Source organism: Phragmites australis, chromosome 16, assembly GCF_958298935.1.
Source record: "Phragmites australis chromosome 16, lpPhrAust1.1, whole genome shotgun sequence".
Classification (NCBI taxonomy): Eukaryota; Viridiplantae; Streptophyta; class Magnoliopsida; order Poales; family Poaceae; genus Phragmites; species Phragmites australis.
In genome coordinates, this window is record NC_084936.1 from 1,951,114 (window position 1) to 1,962,693 (window position 11,580).

General features: G+C 42.6%; 1 protein-coding gene across 4 annotated transcripts; it reads right to left on the reverse strand.

Annotated features, from left to right (window-relative positions):
* Positions 1–47: 47 nt before the first annotated feature.
* Positions 48–5,272, reverse strand: LOC133894963 (WPP domain-associated protein-like). 4 transcript variants are annotated; one of them, XM_062335171.1, is made up of 6 exons: positions 5,117–5,272; positions 4,413–4,540; positions 2,491–4,216; positions 2,181–2,307; positions 1,180–1,281; positions 48–700 (listed from the first exon to the last, which is right to left on the reverse strand). In XM_062335171.1, the coding sequence occupies exons 3-6, from the start codon at positions 4,182–4,184 to the stop codon at positions 650–652; spliced, it is 1,974 nt and encodes a 657-aa protein (XP_062191155.1). In that variant the 5' UTR covers positions 4,185–4,216; positions 4,413–4,540; positions 5,117–5,272; the 3' UTR covers positions 48–649. The 4 variants fall into 4 exon arrangements, with proteins under 4 accessions (XP_062191155.1, XP_062191156.1, XP_062191154.1 ...); XM_062335172.1 differs by having other exon boundaries at positions 4,320–4,540; XM_062335170.1 differs by lacking the exon at positions 4,413–4,540.
* Positions 5,273–11,580: the final 6,308 nt, after the last annotated feature.

Below are 11,580 nucleotides of genomic sequence, written 5' to 3' on the forward strand. Positions count from 1 at the left end.
CCATATGGATGGCGACAAATATTTCATTGCAGAAACTACTTTGTGGCTAGTGTTTGACAACTGCCATGACTGAACTTTTACTTGGCATTGAGTATCACAACAGCATATAGGCTACATTTTTCATGACAAGTTTCCAAAACTGTCAATTGTTGATAGCAAGGACCGAAGGAGAGCAAATCCAAATCCAAACTATGTCTTGGAACACAAATGCTTCATCAGATTATCATCAGGCAGTAAAACTAATGAGTGAGCGCCACAAGTCTTCAGCCGCTGTGCAAGAAAAAAAACACCTGAAAACTCAGCTTTCAAAATCCAGTCCACTACCACTCTTGTTCATTCAAGTAGGTCACTGTTACCAGAGTTCACCTTTGCAACCCAGCATAACAGGTGACAAAACCCATGGCATCAAAAGCCAAACACAAGAACTAATAGCTATGGTTGGGCCATTTACAAAGTGGTCAAAGGCTACCAAGAGTACTGCCTATAAAAGGGAAGCAAGCCACTCTGCAAAACCTAGTCCTTGAATCGACAACAAAAGCTAGCATCCACCTACAAAAGTTATCTCAAAGCACTAGAAGCACGCTGTCAAGCCGATAATACCACAGTTATGGTTAACATAGACCACCTGATATTAACAGGCAGATGCATTTTACTTTGCCATGCTAATATGTTTCTTAATCATGTTCAAGGTCTCCATAACCTGCAACAAAGAGATAGTACAATTAATAAAGAACATAAAGATAATAGCCTGTAAGGATACAAGAAAACAATGCAAATTAGGTGGAATATGATGCGCGTACCATGGACCACTGGTTAGAAAAAACATGCACATACCTTAAACGTCAGGAAGCAAAATCATTATTGGAGAAACAACTTAATATCCTTTTAATTGAAATATTTAGAAAATAAGATTAACATAGAATAATTTCTACATTTTGGCAGGATAATGAGGAAAAGTTTAATCCAATGACAACATCAAAAAATTTGCATCTAACGAGTCAAACTGGAGGATATCATTGTCATCAGTTTGTTCAATACAAATAACCAAAAGGTGGTTCCACCGGCCATCACAAAGCAGTTTATGGCCAATATTTTGGATAAAACACACATAGGAGAAACAAAAGCAGAAAATAAAGGAATCATGCCAAAAGTATGTTACAACATAGAAATTAAACTTACACCAGTGTAGTGTTGCAGGACTGGAGAATAATGGTCAAGGGCAATATAGATTTTTGCAAGAAGATCTGTTAAGGCCTCAACCTCATCACCAAGTAAATCCACCTGCAGACCAAATAAAATTAATGGGCCTGTTTGGATGTTACAGTATCTAGAAACCACAGTTTCTGAAAACTACAGTTTTTTAAATGCATGTGATGAAATACCACAGTTTGTGAATACAACAGTATTTTACAGTTTTAGGAAAACCATGAAGTGTTTGGCATCTGCAGTATTAAGTAAAGTATTCTGTTTCAAGGAAATAGCTATTAGGCTAACTTGTCATTATAATGAAAAACTAAACAAGCTATGCAGATACATACATGGAACAATTCTACAACGTTATGTCTGTTTTATTAGCTTTTGAATGTAACAAGTACATAACCGATGTATATCCATTTACGTGTAAACAAGCAAATTTTGTATGGGCCAGTTCATGTTCAACTTTATTAACTCATAGGTTAACACCGTGAAATATGAATCTATTGGTACACGTTTATGCACTGGGTAACGTATGAGGAGTTTCTTAGCCGAAGTATAACGCGAAGCTGCATGCAAGCGTGCGAGCCAAAGCTCAGTTTCAAGAAAAAGAGGTCAGGAGAGGATTTTTAAATACTCCAAAAATACCATGGTATTGGGCATACCTCGGTTTTTAAAACCATAGTTTTTATTGTATCCAAACACCTCGATGTTTTTAATACCACAGCATTTTTAAGAAACCATGGTATTGCCTAAAAACTTCAAAAATACTTTGTAGCCAAACAGGCCCTTAATTGTGTTTTTGTGCTCCAATTCTTAATCCTTACCCTATAATGTAGCTAAACTGAGAAACTGAACCTCATTGCATCACTATTTCCCTCCTTTTAGGGAGCTATCTAGGTTCTAAACTTGTTATAGTATGCAGGTTAAGATTTGAAAAGTGAAGCTAAATCATTGCTACTAGTTAGGATTCACAAATACATTACCTCGAGTTCAGCTTTCTGAAGATTGGAGCCTCTTGTCTCAGATATCTCTTTGTATCGCAATGCTTTCTTTTTTAACAGATTGCCTTCTCTCGCAAGGTGTTTACATTGTTCTTTTAGTAAACAAAACCTGTGAAAGAAAAGCATACTACCATCTTTATTCACAGAACAGTACATAAATAGGTATGTGTATCAAGAACTATAGAGCTAATATAAGACCAAATAGCATGGTAAGAGTGATAAATGCAAACTAATAATCATAAAATCAGCTCATATAAAACAAATAATTCAGTATGAGTGCAAATGCAAGCACCTTGATTCGCTGTGCTGAACTTTATTTGCAACAATAGTTTGTTGATCTGCAATGAATTTTTCAAAATCTCTCGTAGATTCAACAATGTGTTTCATGCATTCTTTGAACTCATTGTCTTTGGAAACAGCAGAAGTTAGTGTCTTCTCCTTTTCTTCGAGGACAGCATGTAGAGCTTGATTTTGTTTCTCCAACACCTTTAAAGAGTCTGAAATGGTTCTAAATCTATCATTCAACTCACTCAAAGTGACATCGTTGCGTTGAACATGTTGCTGAGCTCGCTCCAACCTGCCCACAATGATATCAAACTCCATGCTCTTTCCAGATATGTAGGAATCTTGCTTTCCCACTTTGTCCCTTAGGAAATCAAGCTCACGGTACAGTGAATCAACACGAATCTCCATCGCCTCCAATCCAATCTGTGACACGAATTCTTCCTTTTCCCTCACTACTTCAGTGAAGGAATCCACAACTAGATTCAGTTTGTCAATTTTCTGCTTCAGCAGAAACTCAGCTTCAGCACAACCTTTTTCCTCATTGTTCTTTAGCAACAAAGAATTAATGTTTGACATTGCTTCCGCAATAGCCTCATTCTGAATGATTGGGCAAACTTCCTGCTTCATATTAAGCTCCATCTCATAACCATGCAATCCTATTTTTATTTCACTAACATACTCTTTTACAACAATCTTTTCTATCGCTTCTCTAATGATGGTTGCAATGCTAGCATCTTCAATATCAGATTCAAGCCTTATAACATGATTTTCATGATCTGCCCCTATGGATGCAAAATGCAAAGCCTTACTTGGAATAGAGCAAGGTTCTTCTTCAATATTAGTTTCACCACCTAGTAGTTGCTGGATATCAGAATCTACCACATTGCTCTTGTCTTGTTGACCAGGAAATGCATCCGACTTGATGCGAACGAAGGCTCTTTTATTCTCCAAGAGGAGCGCATCCAACTTTGAGATGGCATCCTCGATTTTCCTCCTCATTTGCTCAAGTTCTTTGTTGTTCCGTAAATGGCAAGGGTTAGCTCCTTCTTTATTTAGGTTCTCACGCTTTAGTCTGAATATCTTTTCCGTCATCTCGTGCACAACTGAATCATGCTGCCTTTTCATCTCATTCATCTCTTTATTAAAATGGGCTATCACTTGATCCTTATCCAAATGCCTCAGAAGTGCCGGGTCACTGAAAACCTTTTCTTGTGAGGCTTTAGAACCATTTTCCTTTGCTATACCATCTCTGAAGGATTGTTCCTTGCCCCTCTGCATACTCACATCTTCTGAACCTTCCGAGTTATGCTGTGATCCCGAAAGCCCCCATTCAGAGTTCAAGAGTGACTTTGAAATGGAATCAAGCTGTTGACGGAGACTATAAAACTCATCATATCTTTTATCCCGCCCTTCAGGCAAACTTAAGCTGCTATTTTCGAGTTGCTGCAGCTTTTGATTTAGCAATGCTATCTCAGTATCCTTGGAAGCAATCATCCGAGCCACATCATGTTCTGCATCACTTACAATTCCCTTGATGACAGCACCAGTCACAACTCTTGAAACATGAAGCGTAGCATTTACTTCATCCCAAAAAGAATCCATATCATCAAGGAACAACACATCCTCGTTGGCACAAGGTTCAATCTGAACTGCAGCACTTCCATTGGCATCATCAGGAAACACATCCGAGGTCTCTGCCATGCCTATTTGACTATGAGTGTGGAGTGACACCACTGCAAAAATGGAAAGACACAAAAGGAATATTAAAATCCTCTGAACTATTGCTATTTTCTCAGCAAATTCACCTGAACATTTATTGCTCGGCTGCATACTCACATGTATTAAATAAACCACATCTAACATAGGCAAGAAATTAATCACATCAATCCAGGCTTTTCACAGCATCATGGTTCATTAGCAAAACCACACCTTTAAAAGCAGACCGAAAGCTTACAAATTTCTGGAACCAACTTCTTCAAAATCCTCGGTTATTAATGACTTGGGTAACAGAAGTGACAGGAACATATGAGTAATGCTAACCATGAAAGGGACATGGACTGGAGTCCAGAGACAAAGAGGAGCAAGAGTCAGTTCATCAGCCTAGCCAGCTGAATTAGGTGAACAACAATAAACAACAAAACAAATAAATAGGACTAAATCAGAGAGCAACCCACTACCCACCTCGGCGAGCTCTGGCAGCCGCCAGAGGTGGCCGGCGGCGGAGCAACAACCCCCCCCCCCCCTCCGGTGGCAGATCTACGACCCCGAGCGAAGCAACGGCGAGTGAGAAAACCATCAGAAACGCAGCCTCCCTCGATCAGCATCAGGGGGCTGACATACCGTTGCGATGCGAAGGCCGCGTGCAGAAGGTAGAAGCCAAGACCGAGAGCTCCGGCCGTCGAATGGGCGGCGCGTGCGGCAGGAAGAAGGCAGAAGCCGTGAGCCCGTGACCGGCAGAAGGAGATAGTACGGCGCGAGTGTAGGAGTAGTGGAGGCAGTGGCACCGGGGGTGCGCGTGCAGGGGGAAAGAATCCTACGGCGCCGCAGACAGCCATCGCGTGCGGGAAAGGAAAAAGCAGCGGCTGCGGAACAGAAGAATGATGAAGCTCGATGGTGGGAATCGGGAGGCATACCTCATGGTGGGGAACGACGCGACGTCGAGCCCGCGCTGCTGGTGGTTCCGCTGCTCCTGCCACGACGGCGCGGGGAGCCACGGGAAGGACGTGGAGAGTATCGCGTCGGGAGGGAAGGAGAAGAGTCGGGAGGAGACACCGCGCCTGACAGTCCCCCGTCGCTGTTAATAGGTAATTATTAAACAAAATAGAATAAATTACATATTATAAGTAGTAGTAGATATTAAAGTATGTGTCTAATATATTCTGAATGGAAGTATTATAGATTAAATTTTAGTATTAACATGAAAGTGTTAAACATAAATATTAGGGATAATTGTGAATTTGTCACTATTTTGAACTGTTATTGCAAATTTACTATTAAAAAATTATAAAAATATCACCAGATCTGTCATTCGAGTGGCATTCTTGCAAAAAATAAAAAATCAGTGACAAATTTGCAAAAACCCCTAAATATTACTATAGTCATTTGATCGGAAGGAAGTTTGTTTAGAATTTGGCATAATACGATCCGCATTCATGCTGTTGCGATATTGTATTACATCAAAAATGAATTGCATATGCAGCAATTCGAGTTATCGGCATGCTAAAGTGCCCATAGAGATATTAATAGGAAAAGGTAGGAAAGGAAAAGAGTAAATAAAGATATATACATGCATTTGCTTTTCGTCTGTTTAGTTTTGACACAAGTTCTATCTTCATTTTCTACCCATATTTTTAAACCTTTTTAAGATGTAACCCTTGAAAATGCAACATATAATTGCCTATGAGTAAAAATTGACTTACATAAATATAGTCCCACATTATTTAATGTTTGACCTTCACTCTTATTTATAGTCATTGCATAGCACAGTTTAATTGGAAACTATTGTCAAATTAGTAAAAATGATCATTTGATCATCGAGTAGTTAAGTTAATACGTGAGATATAAACTTTATCACTTATATTAGACCTGGTAATTATTATTGCATTATTAATATAAGTGTTAGGTAGTATGCAGGTGTATAAAGAAAGGCTATAAGGGGTTTTATGTATGTGAACTTTGACTACTAGTTTGTATGGCAATATATTTGTAAAACTAAAACCTAACTAAAATGTAATATTAGTTTTTTAATATAATCTATTCTTATTATTACTGTATACCTGATGTAAATGTTCATAAAGATATAACTTGACTTTGCATCTGGAAAACACTTATTTTTACTTTGGGGAGTAACAGGTTTAGTAACCTATGACTTTAGAAAGTAATTGATGCTATATGTGTTTTATATTGTTTATCAAACTATCTTTAAAACAAAAGAAACTACTAACCAGATAAAAATTGCATTACGTGCTATGTTTATATGTTGCTTGAGCCAAATTTGAGGGATGGTTTGTCTTCACATTGCTAAAGAACACTTATCACCATCCAGCATATGACTCTATGAAGAGATTGGTACGCGTAATAGAATATTAGGTTATTAGTTAACTTTGAGTGCTGATCAAATTTCACAAGTTGGCTATGTGGGTATAATTTACTCTATTCTGCAGTCATAAACTTTTGATCAACTATGCACTTCGTTCGGGATTGTGAACCTATGTTTAGTTGGATGATGGGTTAAACTGGTAAAGCAGAGAGAGAGGCAAAGATCCTTGTAACATCAATAGCATTGCCAGCCACAGCCAATTATTCTTCGTTAGCCAAGGGGTACGCAAGGGTGGCGGATGCATTGCGTGTCGGACCTCTCCTTTGGGGTCACCTTGTACAGCTTATATCAATCCCTGGATTAGTAGCTGGTACACATAAATTCTAATAGAAGTAGATATCACAGACATACATCGATTAAGTACGATAATAGAGTATAACACAGAGTTCATTACAATAAAGACTCGTAGGCATAAATTAACAAACCCTCACAGCACAACAGAAAACACGCAAAAGCGACCCATACCCTACAGGCAGTTTGAGTGCAGACGAAACCAGCTTCTCTAATCTTCATCTTCTATTTCGACGAAGTCAGCCTCTGGATCATCTGGATCCACAATTAGCAAGTGTGAGTACATAAGATACTCATTAAGTCCTACCTCAAAGGGGAATATTAGATGTTTATGGGTAGATCAAAGGTAAAGCTGTAGAGTCTTTTAGGTTTTACGGAAAGCTGGTTTTGTTGATGCAAAATTCATTATGCAAAGACTATCGTTAATAAAAACATTTCCGAAGAGAACACGTAAGTTGAGCTTATGGGGGTTGACGGCCCTAGGGGAGACTTCCATCCTGTCAGTTCCCACAAGTAATTTGTCAGCGGACACATAGTCCAGGAGGCTTAGGGCACAAAGCCAAAACCCTTCTTTTCGAAAACACGGGCACGTTGCCCACTCACACACCAAGGATGTACTCACGCCAAAAAGCTAATCATTGTGATCAAACCATAGCATGTCCTTGACCGAGGACACGGCTATCCGGATAGGTTTAACACTCTTCAGAGGTTGTATAATTTACCCACAAGATATGCACATGCTCCCACCTTAGCAACTGATGGAGCTGTCATAACGAGACGCAACGACCTCACAACAAAGTCACAATATCCACCCATGGGGCACTAAGATACCAAGGGCCTTAGAAGATCCACAGGAAGGACCACTTCGTACCACTTCGTAATCCCAAGGCTTTGGCATAGCCTTAACAATATCACCAGCTGAACCTTGGGCTACGTACCACCCAAGTCTTCTCCTGGTCCCCATTGCCACTACTGGCCTCCGGGTGGGTACCGAACTAAGTCGGAGGGGTTAGGTCAAGTCCTGCCCATTCAGGCCATGTGGTTGTACGAGTGGATACTAGGTGAGATGTCACAGCAAACCGGTCCTTATACGACCGAGGCAAGAGTCTTCCAGTAAAAACACCACAAAGGCGAACCTTGCTCCAAGGTAGTTTCCACCCTTGTGAGGTACTGATGAGGACATCACTCCTTCGGTTACACGCACCACAAATATTCCTCCTCGCGCTGCTGTAATTCAAGGTCCTTTGACAAGAGCTCGTGCACGAGAACTTAATTATCAGGTGAACTCGTTCCTCGCTTTCCATACAAATGTTTCTAAGGATTGGATGCTACTAACTTATTGCGATGATTTTATTATCCTTAGGAACCTGAGAGAAGATCCATATAAGCACAAGTGTAACCGGAGGGCTACCGCGCATAAATCCAGTTCTGTCCCCAAGATCAATTCGGAATCGGAATTACAGACAGCACCAAATTCAAACGACCATAACTCTTGATTCCGAAAGGTGGTCGAGGCCCATGAGTACTGGTTGGAAAGCTCGCGGAGTCTACTTTCATACGGATTCGACCTCATCTCCAAATACCTTCTGTGTTGTCCGGAATCGGCAAAACAAGTCGCGTTGCTCTTCCAGTCCGAATCAGTTTGGACCTTGGGCCTTGTAATTGAGTTGTATTCGAGCTCCATCAGTTGTGGCCGAATCCTTTCTCCTCCTAGCTTATAAATAGATAGCTGCCCCCTCTTCTAGGGTTTGGGTTTTGCTTAGATTACAACTAGACAATTAGTCAGTTTTTCGCCGTTCATCGGTTTGTGGAACCCCAACTCGTGTGCTTCATCTTTATTAGCAATTCAGATTGCATCTACCTTGTTCTTGTGAGTTGCTTCGATTGCTTGCAGGAACAATAACCCTCGTGGTAAGGTCGATCGCGTGCGAGCGTGGTTGATAACGACAGTCGTGCGGGTGTAACGAATTGCGAGGTGACAATCTGCGGGTTGAAAGCCTCCAAGCGTCAACGTCCTCACAACGAAATCAATCGAACCTATCGGAAGATCGGGCCGCTGTTCTCATCAGGTACCTTACTCACTCTCGTCAACACTACTCTAGAGTTTTTCCAAGAACACAAGTTTTACACGCACACGCACCAAGCACACATCACTTCACATTTTTTAAAAGCATGATTAACGTATATAGATAATCTAGTTCCTTCTTTTGAGTAAAGCAATCATAAGCATACTAGTAAACAAGCATTCATCCAAACAATCATTATAGTTGATATTGAGAACCTTATAGGGTTTCAACGGAATAAAGGTAACAATGACAGGGCATAGCATAAACAAGCTAGGTCATAACTATTCTAGCATTTCTTTAAAATCACAACTATTAACTTAATCATGCATACTTCTATTGTTTGAAACAATGGTTCTACGAGTTGTATTTAAAATCATAGGATCAATATGATCAACAGTTGTAGGACTTGCCTTTGTTGAAGTCCTCGTCTGCTCCTTCTTCAAACTCTGGATCCTCGGGGTCGTCCTCGAATGCTCCTTCCTCTAATAATCGCAACAACGACAAAGGCGCACACGATCAATCAAATGATTAAAACAATGACTAAACAATTTGCAAAAATTAAGAAATTGATATGATTGGGTAGATCTCGAATTTAGATGAATATCGGTGGAAGATTTGTTGAAAACGGAGTTAGGACGGAGGAGAAACGGGCTTCGGAAGTTTTGCGGGGAGAGAAATTTAGAAAAAGAAAAAGGGGAGAATATTCCTGGAATATTCTATTGAGTCGGCTCGGCTCGGCTCAGCGGCTCAGGGCTCAGCTCGGCTCTCGGCTCGACTCAGTTTCACGGCTCAGGGGGTGGCTCGGCTCGGTTTCTGAAGACGGCTCGGCTCGGTTTTTGCGGCTCAGCCCGAGCTTGGGCCCACCTGTTAGTCGCAGGGGAGAGAGATAAAAGGGAGAGAAGAGAGAGGAGAGGAGGGCCGGCTCGGCGGAGAGAACGAGAGGGCGAGAGAGAGGGGGAGGGGCGACAGGCGGCGGCGGCGCGCCGGCGGAGGCCGGCGGTGGGCCTCGTCGGCCGGATCTAGCTGGCGGGCGACAGGGAGGCGACGGCCGGCAACGGGGAGGGCGGCGGCCCAGCGACAGGAGGGCGGCGACCGGCGATGAGGGCAGCGGCTGGCTAGGGGGGGCGACGGCCGGCGAGGGGAGGGAAAGGAGAGAGGGAGAGAGAAGAGGGCCGGGGGGGGGCTCACCGACGGCGGTGGCGTTCGGAGGGAGGCGGCGGAGTCACGGGGAGAGAGAGTGGATGTGAGGAAGGGGATGGGGAGAGGAGTCCGCACTGTTCACCGTTTATATAGAGGCGGAGACGGGGCTGCGCGGCGCGGGGCGCGAGGCGGCACGGAGCGCGAGGACTGCCGGTGCGACGATGCGATGGTAGGTGTGGCGATGGCAGGCGGCAGGGTCACGGGGAGAGGACGGGAGAGACGAAAGAGAGAGGAAGAAGAGAGAGGAAGAGGGAGAAAGGGGGAAAATTAGGGATTTGACATTGCGCTTGCTAGAAGAAGAGCTCGTTGACAGTCAACTGAGGTGGGCCTATGGTGTGAGGGGAGAAGTGCTCACTCCTAACACTAATCATTGTTACACGAACTTAAAACCCTTCTTCAGATATCAACCATTCAGACTTTCTGGAAAATGGAACATGGAAATTCCAATGGAAATAGGTCTAATTTTTTATTACTGTAAACTAAACAGTGACTAATTAGATCGTCGCTAGGTGCGCAACATCAAGGAGGGCCTTTTAACAGCGGCCCTAGTTCAGTACCTCCAAATCTGGGATACTCTCCAACACATTGAGCTCACGCCAGGAAAACTTGACCTACATGTCTGGCAACACTCGATTGCTGGTTAGTTCTCCACAAAATTGGCCTACCTTTCTTTCTTTATCGGCAGTACTTGTTTCGAGCATTGGAAGAGACTATGAAAAACTTGGACGTCGAGACGATGCAAGTTCTTCTTATGGTGAGCAGTGCTTAACCAATATTGGATGGCCGATCGTCTAGCTCGAAGAGGAATGCTGCATCTGGCAAGATGTCCACATTGTGATCAAGAGGGCAAAACCATTCAACATCTTGCACTATCCGATACAGATGACATTTTTTGGACCGGTGGCCGAGCGCATCGAAAAGCAGCACAGAAAGACAATGAGGGCTCAACTTTCTCATCATCCTAGACACATGGTGGCTGTAAAAGCGTCCTAACAATTATGTGGATTATGACGGGGGCAAAGAGGCGAGGTGCCTTATGGCACCAGAGGATCCTGCCGAGGCAAAGCGCAGTGTGGCCCTGGCAGTGCCGTGTCACGTCATCGCCGATGCCGTCTCCCGTTTGACGCGACTTGCCAGACGAGAGAGCTGCTGCGACCGAGGCATCGGATAGGAGAACCAAATTCCTATTGCATATATCTATTAAGAAAACCAAATTCCTATTGCATATATCCAAATTCGTTAGTGCCTGAAGTGACCAGATTTCAAACAACTGCACACGCGGAATGGCAACCAGTTGATAACCACAAGTCAGAGGGAAAATTTCCAAACAAACCATACAGCTTCATAACTGGATATAATCTATCTGATACGTCATGTGTTATGGAAGAGATTAAAAAAAGATGATTCACCAACCACCAGGCAGCGAGGCAACACCACCAGA